Source organism: Pongo pygmaeus, chromosome 1 (genome assembly GCF_028885625.2).
Source record: "Pongo pygmaeus isolate AG05252 chromosome 1, NHGRI_mPonPyg2-v2.0_pri, whole genome shotgun sequence".
NCBI lineage: Eukaryota > Metazoa > Chordata > Mammalia > Primates > Hominidae > Pongo > Pongo pygmaeus.
Window position 1 is genome coordinate 29204698 of NC_072373.2, and position 12729 is coordinate 29217426.

The 12729-nt window shown below is 38.2% G+C and overlaps 1 protein-coding gene across 2 annotated transcripts in view; it reads left to right on the forward strand.

Annotated features, from left to right (window-relative positions):
- Positions 1-12729, forward strand: part of RAB3GAP2 (RAB3 GTPase activating non-catalytic protein subunit 2) — a 120918-nt gene that overhangs the window by 89485 nt on the left and 18704 nt on the right. For both annotated transcript variants that reach the window (XM_054449963.2, XM_063671959.1), the window contains exons 22-26: positions 6993-7098; positions 7683-7843; positions 8601-8829; positions 12069-12242; positions 12346-12452. In XM_054449963.2, the coding sequence (XP_054305938.1) occupies positions 6993-7098; positions 7683-7843; positions 8601-8829; positions 12069-12242; positions 12346-12452 (777 nt within the window). The remainder of the gene's footprint in view (positions 1-6992; positions 7099-7682; positions 7844-8600; positions 8830-12068; positions 12243-12345; positions 12453-12729) is intronic.

Genomic DNA, 12729 nt, shown 5'->3' on the forward strand with positions numbered 1-12729 from the left:
GTTTAATATCTGTATTTGTGCAGTTCCCAAAGTTCCTCTTGTTACTGATTTCTACTTTTATTCTGTTGTCAGATAAATACTTCATATGATTTTGACTTTTTAAAATTTGTTGAGAATTGTTTTGTGGCTAACATATAGTCTGTCCTGGAGAATGTTTTCTGGGCTGATGAAAAGAATGTGTATTCTGCAGCAGCAAGTGAAATGTTCTATAAATGTCTATTAGGTCCATATGGTCTAGTATGTAGTTTAACTCTGATCTTTCTTTGTTGATGTTCTACCTGGAAGATCTGTCCATTCCTGAAAGTGAGGTTGAAGACCTCTGTTATTACTGTATTGAAGTCTGTCTCTCCCTTTAGATCTATTAATATTTGCTTTATATATTTGAGTGCTCCATTGTTGGGTGCATATATACTTACTATTGTTAGATCCTCTTGCTGAATTGACTCTTTTATCGTTGTATAATTACCATCTTTGTCTTTTTTTTTTTTTTTTTTTGAGACAGAGTTTCACTGTTGCCCAGGTGGGAGTACAGTGTCATGATCTCGGCTCACTGCAACCCCTACCTCCCAGGTTCAAGTTATTCTCCTGTCTCAGCCTCCCCTTTGTCTCTTTTTATAGTTTTCAACTTAAAGTCTATTCTATCTGATATATGTACAGCTTCTCCTGCTCTTTTTTGGTTTTAATTTTTATGGAATATCTTTTTCCATTCCTTCACTTTCGGTCTATGTTAGCCTTTATAGGTGAAGTGAGTTTCTTGTATGCAGTATACACTTGTATGTTGTTGAGTCACTATGTGTCTTTTTTTTAGTATTCTTACTCCTGGGCCTGAGCTATTCTCTCATCTCAGCCTTCCAGTCAGCCAGGACTATAGGTGCATATCACTGTGACCAGCTCACTCTGTGTCTTTTAATTGGAGAATTTAGCCCACTTACATTCAGTGTTATTATTGATTGGTAAGGTCCTACTACTGCCATTTTGTTACTTGTTTATTAGTTGCTGTGTAACTCCTCTTTTTTCTGTCTTTTTTTTATAGTTAAGTGATTTTCTGTTGTCGTATGTTTCAATTTGCTGCTTTTGATTTTAGTGTATCTATTGTAGGCTTTGCACTGTGATTACCATGAAGCTTACAAAAAAAATCTAGTTACAACAAGTATTTAAAACTGATACCAACTTAACTTTGATCGCAAAACAGCAAAACCAACAAACCATAAAAAGAAAACCTATACGCATTAACTCTCTTCTCCCCCCATTTTAGCATTTTTGATGTCATCATTTTATGTTCTTGTCTCTTAACAAATTGTCATTTTTTTGGTAGTTTTTTCTTTTAGTCTTCTTACTAAAGATATACGTGGTTTAAACACCACGATTACAATATTAGTACGGCAATCACATTAGCATCATTTTCTTTCAGTTTGGAGAACTCCCTTTAGTGTCTAAGAAATCACACGTTTCTTATAGGATAGGTCTGATAGCAATAAATTCCCTCAGCTTTCGTTTGTCTCGGGAAATCTTTTATTTCCCTTTTTCATTTCTAAGGAATAACTTTGCCATGTACAGTATTTTTAGGTGGCAGTTTTTTTCCTTTAACATTCTGAACATATTGCCCCACTCCCTCTTGGCCTGTAAGGTTTCTGCTGAGAAATCTGCTACCAAGCATATTGGATCTATCTTATATGTTATTCACTTCTATTCTCCTGCTGTTTTCTAAATTCTGTCTTTGTCTTTGACCCTTATGAGTTTGTAAATTGGACTATTCTTGTTTGAGTTAACTCGGATTGGTAACCCTTGACCTTCCTGTACCTGTATATTCTGGTTTGGAAAGTTTCCTGTTATTACTTATTTGAGTAAACATTCTACTCCTTTGTCTTTCTCAGTTCTCTCTTTAACTCCAATAACCCCAATAGTTGCTCTTTTGATGTTGTTTTATAGATCCTATAGACCTTGTTCATTCCTTTTCATTCATTTCATTTCTTTCTTCTCCTCTGACTATGTATTTTCAAATAGTCTATCAACAAATTCACTGATTCTTTCTTCTGTTTGATCAGTTCTGCTATTGATGCTCTGTATTGCATTTTTAATTTATTTTTCAGCTCCAAGGTTTCTATTTGATTTTTTCATTAGTATTTCAATCTTTTAAAAATTTCCCTGATAAATTTTTGAATAGATTATGTGTGTTTTCTTAAAGTTTGTTGAGCTTCCATTTTGAATTCTTTGTCTGAGAGATCACACATCTCCCTCACTTTAGGTTCTGTCTCTGGTGCCTTACTTTGTCCGTTTGGTGAGGTGGTGTTTCCCTGAACATTCTCGATGCTTGTGGAAGTACAATGGTATTGTGCATTGATATATTAGGTATGTACTTTATTTTAGTCTTCACAGTCTGGCTTTATTTGTACTTGACCTTCCTCAGAGGGCCTTCCAGGGATTCTAAGCTGACTGACTTTTATGTTCCCTGAGCTTGTGACCACTGCAACACTTGACATCACTCTAAGCCCAGGCTTGCTGCAGGTCTCTCAAGAGCTCTGAGGTTTATGTGGCTTTCCAGCCTTCATGGACTAGGGGAAGACCCAAGGAGGGTACTGAGGCTATTTGGGAATGCTGGCCGGGGACCTGGGTCCAGAAGACTGTCCTGGTGGCCCAGACAGGTATGCATCCCAGCGGGTCTCTGCACGAGTGGATGGGTCCCCAGCTGCAGTTAGAGGGGGTAGAAGTGAGACTGGACCTCTTTAGGATCTGTGTGAAAAGGAGGCTGGTGGGCCTGTTTTGTTGGCCCGGATGGTTATGTGTCGCCCAGCAGGTTCCTGCACAAGTGAGGTAATTCCTCAACTGCAACAGGAGGGGCTTGAGCTGAGACTGGGCCCTCTTGGGATCAGCTGTGGGAATGGAGGCTGGTGTGTCTCATGCTGGCTCAGAGAGGCATGTGTCTTTAGCAAGTTCCTGCGCAGATAGGATAGTTCTCCAGCTGCAGTGAGGGGGCCCTGAGGGGGATCTGCTGTGAGATAGAGGTTGGTGAGCCTGTCAGGGAGGCTCTGAGTCCTGGGCTGAGAGATATGGGTGAGTCTGCCTCTGGGTCCTTATGCAAGCAACTCTGAGCTGGGACCTCAGCTAAGGAAGGTGAGGGCAGCACCACAAGGCTACTTTCCAGCCCACTGCTGAGACCAATGCTAGCGGGCAGACTAGCCTTTCTGCCAAAACACTAGTGTGTACAGTTCCTTCTGGACCCCATGGCAAATGGTTTTGGTGGCAGGATCATGGGCAAACAGGGAAGTAGCCAAGCCCCTTGTGGGGACTGGGCTGTTTCTGGGCTTCAATCTGGAAGTCAGTTCAGGGGGACAGATCAACCACCTTATTGTGAGAGAATATAAGTAGGTTACCTTCTATTCTGCCATCTTGATCACCTCAAGGTTTCTGGTCAAAATCTATTATTTAGACATCACGTGGTTATATGTCAGTATACAACATATTTATATGTGAGATAACGGTTAATATTTTAATATGTGAATTCATAATATAAATATATTATGAATAATGTAATGTGGCATTCTTTGTTGTGACTGTTAGGATATCTTATTTTGTATTTACTAGTTATGGAGATAGTTACTTTTATACACTAGACTGTCTTCTCCTGTTATATGTGTCCATATATGTGTTTCTATGTGGTAACTTAATTTATCTCTGTATTCACTTTGTTTTTCTTCTTTCATCTTAATGTTTCCTGCAGTTTAAAATATCTTTATATTGCTTATAAGTGATTCTAAAATTATATCATTATGTTCTGATAGTTTCTTTGGCATCATCTATTTTATACTGATCTCCTATATACAAACAAGAGCTTGACTGTTTGGAATTTTTGATGTTTATAGAAAACAGGAAAAACACACTCTAGGTTATAAACAGAGATTACCTGGAGGGTGGGAAATAGAAGGAGGTAACCTAGGGAGAAATAAGAAGGAAAGTTAAGCAGAACAGGTGTTTTGTTTGTTTCAGAATTTTATTACAAGTGGTGGTGGGTAGAGGAGAGGTTGGTTGGAGAGAAAAGTAGAATTCATGGTGTGAAGAGAGGTCCAAGGCATGGCATTTAATTTTTTTGGCTGCCTTAATATAAAATAACCTTCTGGCTGCCAATTTTGATGAGCATTTTGAAACTTTGTTGTTGATGGGGAAATGAACCAAGCTTTAAGAGACCTTAAATCTATAGGTATGTTTAGAAATCTGGTATACTGGCCGGGCGCAGTGGCTCACGCCTGTAATCCCAGCACTTTGGGAGGTCGAGGCGGGCGAATCACAAGGTCAGGAGTTTGAGACCAGCCTGGCCAACATAGTGAAACCCGTCTCTACCTAAAAATACAAAAATTAGCCGGGCATGGTGGCTCACACCTGTAGTCCAATTACTTGAGAGGCTGAGGCACTTTGAACCTGGGAGGCGGAGGTTGTCATGAGCCAAGATTGCACCACTGCACTCCAACCTAAATAACAGAGTGAGACTCCGTCTCAAAAAAAAAAAAAAAAAAGAAAGAAAAGAAAAGAAATCTAATACACTTTAATAACTGGCCCAGGTCAGACATTTTGTATGTAAAATTTATCAAAGTGAATCTAGTGGCAATTTAACAGTGAGCCTAAAATATAAAATAAATTCTGCCCTCCCCCAACATTTCTTTTTGATTTGCTTCCCAGTATACATGCACATAAAACAGCGAGACAGTGTTATTTTTGATTAAGTATAGAATGTCTTTGTTAACGGTATAGGCAACCAATTTTTTTCAGCCTACCTAGTGGTGAAAAGCATCAGGTTATGGAGGTTAAGGCGAAGTCTAGAAGAGAGGAAATTCCCCTGATAAACTAAGGTCATTCTGAATGTTGTTGGTTAAACAGGATATTGGGTTACAAGTGGAAGGAACATGGTGTAATTGTGATCCCATTGTTGTGACAGTGACTCCCCCTTATCTTCCCTCAAAAATATGATATATGTATCTATACATATGAAGCCGTTAATGGCTTGGAGCATAATAACCTTTATATAGCCATTAGCATTTATCGTTGTTAACATTGTCATTATTTATAAGCATGGAAGATATATTTGTTTTTTAAAAAAGGTTTCTAATGGGTACAAAAAAGAGAATAAGACCTTCTATTTGATAGCACAACAGGGTGACTATAGTCAATAATAACTGTACATCTTAAAATAGCTTAAAGAATATAATTGGATTGTTTGCAACTCAGTGGGTAAATGCTTGAGGGGATGGACACTCCATTCTTCATGATGTGCTTATTTCATGTTGCATGCCTGTATCAAAACATATCATGTACCCCATACAAATATATACCTACCTACTATGTACCCACAAAAAGTTTTTTAAAGGGTGTCTATATGGGATGAGGTTAAAAGGGAGCTGGTATGAGGAGGCCCTTAGAATGGAAATTAGACCAAAAAGGAAAAAAAAAATAGAAGGAATTAAAGAGTGTGCGTGTATGTGTGTGTGTGTATATATGTGTGGTTTCATAAGTGTACAAATTAAGTGCATATATAAATTTATATGTACATGTATATATCCTCATACATATCTGAACATTTTTAAAGGGGGAAGGGGGAGAAGAGAAAATATGCATGTTATTAATAGAATCAGGCAGGTTTATTTTCAAATTTTAGTTCTTTTTTTTTAATTTATCTGAGATCTGATAAACATGGATCCAATTTTAGTTCTTTTCTTTCCTTTTTTTGAGACAGAGTCTCACTCTGTAGCCCAGGCCGGAGTTCAGTGGCATGATCTCAGCTCACTGCAACCTCCGCCTCCTGGGTTCAAGCGATTCTCCTGCCTCAGCCTCCCAAGTAGCTGGGACTATAGGCGCCCGCTACCCCGCCTGGCTAATTTTTTGTATTTTTACTGGAGATGGGGTTTCACCATGTTAGCCAGGATGGTCTCAATCTCCTGACCTCGTGATCCGCCCACCTCGGCCTTCCAAAGTGCTGGGATTACAGGCGTGTCAATTTTAGTTCTAACTCATTAACTGTAGTGCTGGACACATTAGCTTTCCCGTATGAGCTTATTTCATCATTTCTGAAATCTGGATCATCATCCCTGCCACAGAAGTTATTAGGATAAAATGAGGTGATGTGCATGTCACGTACTTATCACAGCTCCTGGCCCTAAGTCATCCTCATAAATTCACTTCTTTCATGCGCTTCTTCTCCTTCAACTCTTTACCCTTCTTAATTTTTGAAAGCTATTTGAAATAATTCATTTAAACTAACTGTCAGTCTTTTAATTTAGAGCTATTTTTCATGTAAAAGTATTGCAGTATTATAATTAATCAAGGCCTTTCAGAGATACCAGTACTGACAGATGTAACACCATCTCATTAAACTTCATTATCCCAGAATTATCTGTGAACCAATTTTATAAATCTTAAAAATATTTCAGCTCCAAGTAGGTATGCTGGTTTACAGCCATTTTAAAAGTCACTTATGTTGACTTAAGTTTTTTTGTTTAAAGTCTGTTTTTTCATAACTTATTAGTGATTTAAAAATTGGAGTTTGATACTTTTATGTACTTGCTCCTCACTGCCACGTCTGCAATACCTTTGTACAGCCAAGGCAAGGCTAAGATCCACAGCTCCAGATCCTACCTCTCTCTGCAGTCAAAACCTACAGCCAAGTGGCACCTCGTTCATCAGCAGCAAATCTATGCTCACGTAGTAGGAACTCCTATCCTGTAATATGCTCCTTAATAGAGATTTGGATTGGAAGGCAATGCTTAACCCAAAGAAGGTTTGGAAACAGTGAAGTTTAAATATACAGCAGGTTATAGAGACTCTCCTAGGTAGACAAGGTACCTCATTCTCCCTCTCAGATTACATGATACAGCAAGCAACCACTAATTTTTTCACCTCAAGAAGCTGCATCATCCATATGCATGCATCTGCTGTCTAGAAAAAGTGTAAGATTTTGTCGATGCTAAATTTTTTTTAGACTGAAAAAGATTTAAATTTGATTTCAGTCTCTGCTCCTGAGTGTTTGGCTTTCAAAGGAAAAGGATATTTTGGATAAACCACAGTCAATCTGCTGTCTTCATACCATGCTGTCCCTTCTGAGCAAGATGAAAGGTAAACAAAGTTTGTTGCTCTCGTCAACAAAGTTTCGTGTTTGAAATGTCACAAAAAGACAGGAGAGTGGATAGGATCCCTTAACAAAAGGAGTCTATAGTGTACAAAACATTTCACCATAGAGATTCTTTTATGTATTAATAGAATACTCTTAATGCATTTGACTTATGCTTTAATTAATGAAATTTTATATTTTGTATCATCATAAAAAAACATGATTTGAACAATACATCTTAACTCAGTAAGGCAAATGGAATGGTCTTCGGGGAAGGCAATGTTTTTCTTGTTATTTTTTGTATGATTATCTGAATATTAATCTGTTAAAATATTCAACAGTTTTCAGTAATGATGAAATATTCCAAATAAGGATTTATATTGATTCAAAACAAAGATGACTAAAAGAGCATAAATAAATGGAATAGAAATGTTCTGAATAAAATAGATTGTTAGACTTCCACTTCATTGAGAAATATAAAAACACATCAGTAGGAAACTTAGTTTTAACATTATGTTTAACATAAATGGTTAGTCTAAAAAATTGACAGGATAAGAGTTTATTTTTCAGTTTTCTCCTATCCCTATAGTGGCCATCGATGAGACCTGGGATTCTCAGTCTGTGTCCCCATGGTGGCAGCAGATGCGCACAGCCTGTATTCAGTCTGAGAACAATGGAGCCGCTCTGTTGTCTGCACATGTTGGGCATTCTGTTGCTGCACAGATATCAAACAACATGACAGAGAAAAAAGTAAGTGGGTAAAGGTATGGCTTTGATCTGTACACATCCAGTAGGCTAAGGGGATGCTTTCCTTTTCTGGGGTTTTTTGGAGCGAGGAGAGGGATGAGAGGTGCTCCCCTTAATTTGTTTATTCAGAATGATGCCATGGATACTTGAATTTAGCAGTTGCCGCATGGCAGTATCCTACTGTGTTTTTTTTCTCATCTCTTGAGGTCTCACATTTCCTTTACAGCTCATGGTGGATCAAATAATTTTTTCCAGGGGGTGTTACGTTAATTTGGATGAGAGACCTAAATAGGTCTGTGGAGATTCACTTAACATTGTCAGTCACTGTTGTTTATAGGCTAAATTTAATATTGCCTGCTTGAAATGTTCATTATGATGGAGAGACATGAAATTTCAGATTGTTTTTTTAGGTTGAAGAGTGCATTCTGAAGAGATATAAGTATTTTGATGGTACTGATAGACAAAACTTGGCCCTTGCCAAAGATGGCCCAGAAAACTTTGAAATGTATACTGATTGAGTCAGGGCCATTAGTGCAGGACTCCTTATAAATATCTGAACTCACCATCCTTGCCCATGAGTCTCCAATCTACTCCTGACCCTCAGGTTTCATCCAGCCAAGTAGTAATATTTGTGAAATAGCATTTATGTGTTGCTTTGTGATGTATCCTCAGTATCCATCAGCTTTCAAGTTAAAAGCTCATTCAAGTTAATATTGATTCAGAATCTTTGGCAGAGAATCACCAGTGCATTTTTTATTAGTTTTCCCAAACAGTTTTGGGTGCTGATTCAGAGGCCCTCACTGATTCCTGGGAGGCACTTTCTCTTGACACTGAGTACTGGAAACTCCTTCTGAAACAGCTGGAGGATTGTCTCATACTTCAGACTCTGCTTCACAGCAAAGGGAACACTCAGACCTCCAAAGTGTCATCACTGCAGGCTGAGCCACTTCCAAGGCTTTCTGTTAAAAAGTTATTAGAAGGAGGAAAAGGTAAGCTGAAGTTTATTTGAGCATTTGCATCCATTTTTTTATGTTACAAGGGTTTCTTTTAATAGAAATGATGGCAAGAATAGAGAAAGAAAAATACACTCAGATTTAAAAAATAACAATAACCTTCTATATACTTCCTCTAAATTAATTTTCTGTAAAGTCTCATTTGGTCAGTTCCATGCTCAGGAACTGCTAGGTGCTTCCCTCTGCCTAAGAAAATTGGCAGTGATTCTCAAAGAGTGGTCAGAGGACCTCAGGAGTCCTCCTTTTTTCACCTACATGTCTGTATGAGGCCAGATTTTCCTCTTATACTGCAACCAAAACACAGAGCGCAATAGATTGAATGTCAAAGCTGATTGGAGAATCCAGATATAAACCAGGCATTACAGAGATTTGCAAATATGTAAAGTAGTGCCATGTTTCTCACCAAATATCTTTTTTTTTTTTTTTTTGCATTGGGAAATGTAATTACTTTTTTTATTATTATACTTTAAGTTCTAGGACACATGTGCAGAACGTGCAGGTTTGTTACATAGGTATACACGTGCCATGGCGGTTTGCTGCACCCATCAACCTGTCATCTACATTAGGTATTTCTCCTAATGCTATCCCTTCCCTAGCCCCACAATCCCCCACAGGCCCCGGTATGTGATGTTCCCCTCCCTGTGTCCATGTGTTCTCATTGTTCAGCTCCCACTTATGAGTGAGAACATGTGGTGTTTGGTTTTTTGTTCCTGTGTTAGTGTGCTGAGAATGATGATTTCCAGCTTCATCCATGTCTCTGCAAAGGACATGAACTCATCTTTTTTTATGGCTGCATAGTACTCCATTGTGTATATGTGCCACATTTTCTTTATCCAGTCTGTCATTGATGGGCATTTGGGTTGGTTCCAAGTCTTTGCTATTATGAATAGTGCTGCAATAAACATATGTGTGCATGTGTCTTTATAGAAGAATGATTTGTAATCCTTTGGGTATATACCCAGTAATGGGATTGCTGGGTCAAATGTAATTATTTTCATAAAATATTAGTATGTAATCAGTTTGTTATTTTCATTTCAAAATGGACTAATAAAAATTTTTTAATTTATCAGTTTTAATTTTTAGTACCATAAAGATTGACAGCTATGACTCATAAACCAAAGTTCTGTGGGGTTGCCAGTAATTTTAAGGGGATCATGAGACTAGTAAGTTCAAGAATTGCCTGAACAAAGCATAAACTCTTAAGCTTGCTCTCCAATAACTTTTGACTTTGAATCCAACTGATTTTTCTATTTCTTTCTCATTTGCTTCCTAGATTTTAGTTAAAATGAAGCATCCATGTGCTTCCCGTATTAGATCTGGACCTATCCTCTTCCCTTTCCCTGCCTCTCTCACTTATGGATATCGAAATCTTACTCATCTTTCAAGGTCCAGCTCAAATGCTTCTCCTCCAGGAAACCTTTCACGACTCACTAACTGCAAATTTTCTCTTCTTCCTCCTAATATCCACAGAACGTTATTCCTCTGTTGTGAAGCATCACTGTCTACTGTCGTGGAGTCATTTGGGTTCCTGTGCTTATATCTTGCAGGAACATAAACATCTTACATTTTTAGTTGTCTTTGGGGGCTCACACTTTTTATCAGCAGCTCTTTTAGGCATTTGATACTGGAAGGACTGTATGTGAGGTTTATAAATACCCACATATTTATAGATTTTTAGTTTACTTCTTTTCTCATTCTTTATAAAACTTGTGACCTTTTTTTATTGTAAACTCGCCACACTTTATGTTGCCACCTAGTGAAAGGGTAAGGATGCCATTTGAATATTGACCTAAGCAATGGAATCAGGGGCTTAATTCTGGAATGAGAATTTTCCAATGATTTAGAAGCCAAACATAAGAAATTAGATTACCCAGCACATTGCTCACATTTATTTTCAGTGATAATTGTGAATTTACTATGAAGCATTCTTTTTGTGGAAAGGTTTTTATTTGAATCAAAAGATGAAGAAAGACTGAGAAAGTTTTGGTAAACAATAGAGTATAATTTGTTTTCGATAATAAACAGGACTCATTAAATATCTGGAACGTTTTTCAGCATGTGTTTACAATTTTTTGTACTATATTGATGACTGAGACATGATATAGTATAATGCTGTTGATTAGCTATGGCTAAATTAGGCCCATAAATATTTCATATAGGCAAATTAGTTGATTATTAAAAGTAAAAGGGCTGGGCATGTTGGCACATGCCTGTAATCCCAGCACTTTGGGACGCTGAGGCAGGTGGATCACCTGATGTCAAGAGTTTGCGACCAGCCTGACTAACATGGTGAAACCCTGTCTCTACTAAATACAAAAATTTAGCTGGGCATGGTGGCACATGCATGTAATCCAAGCTACTTGGGAGCCTGAGACAGGATAATCCCTTGTACCTGGGAGGTGGAGGGTGCGATGAGCCAAGATTGCGCCATTGCACCCCAGCCTGGACAACAAGAACAAAACTCTGTCTCAAAAAAGAAAAGTAATATTTACTGGGTGCAGTGGCTCACGCCTGTAATCCTAGCACTTTGGGGGGCCGAGTCAGGCGGATCACCTGAGGTCAGGAGTTCGAGACCAGCCTCGCCAACATGGCGAAACCCCGTCTCTACTAAAAATACAAAAAAATTACCTGGGTGTGGTGGGCGCCTGTAATTTCAGTTGCTCAGGAGGCTGAGGCAGGAGAATCACTTGAACCTGGGAGACGGAGGTTGCAGTGAGCTGAGATCGCACCACTATACTCCAGCCTAGGCAACAAAGCATGACTCCTTCTCAAAAAAAAAAAAAAAAAAAAAAGTAATATTATATTGGCCTTAGGAGCCTAGACAAGTGTCATAATAACCAATCTATTTTGACTTATAATTTAAGTAAAAGTGTTTTAAGTATATATTAATTTTTTTTGTCTCTGGCAAAATGTATTTTAAATTTTTGAACTTAGAAAGCATATAGTATACAGACATATGCATGTGCATTTATATTTATCTAATATTTTCTGAGAGTATAAGGATGCCCTGACATCGTAAACATCCCACTTGTTGCCCTCACAAGTTGCGTGGTAGGTAGGAACACTGCTGTAAATCTCATGGCTTTTTCGGGTCACCTTCAGGCTGAGAAATGAATGTGGCACTTAGATCTCTTCGTAAGGAAATTGGCTCCCATTGGCAGACACTGCCCTGTGTGTTGTAAATTTTTATTTTCTTTCTTGTCTCCAAACTATAGGTGGCATTGCAGACAGTGTAGCCAAGTGGATATTTAAACAGGACATCAGCCCTGAAGTATTAAAACTGGCTAATGAAGAAAGAGATGCAGAAAACCCAGATGAACCCAAAGAAGGTGTTAACAGAAGTTTCCTTGAGGTATCAGAGATGGAGATGGACTTAGGAGCCATACCAGGTGATACACAAATAATGAGAAACATGAAATTCAAATTGGAAAGATGTGGCCAAGTGTTCATTAAGGAAAAAAAATAACATCACTGCTTTTTTCTGACTTTCAGACTTACTGCATTTAGCCTATGAGCAGTTTCCTTGTAGCCTTGAGCTCGATGTGTTGCATGCACATTGCTGCTGGGAGTACGTTGTTCAGTGGAATAAAGATCCAGAGGTAAGATTCTCGTTACCTCTTTCATGTTATTTCTGCTTCTGTATTCATGCTATTCATATGTGGGGACTAATTAAATAGCTTATTATAAATACTGGCTTTTTCCCCGTTGTAATGCCTCTGTACTAACTAGGGTAGACCTTTTTCACATATTTCCTCTTATAATCCTCCCAGTAAACCTGTGAAGTATAGATACTGTCATTATCCCCACTCTAAAGAAGAAAATACTAGGGCTCAGAGAAGTTAAGTTTCTTCCCTGCAGACACACAGCTAAGTAAGT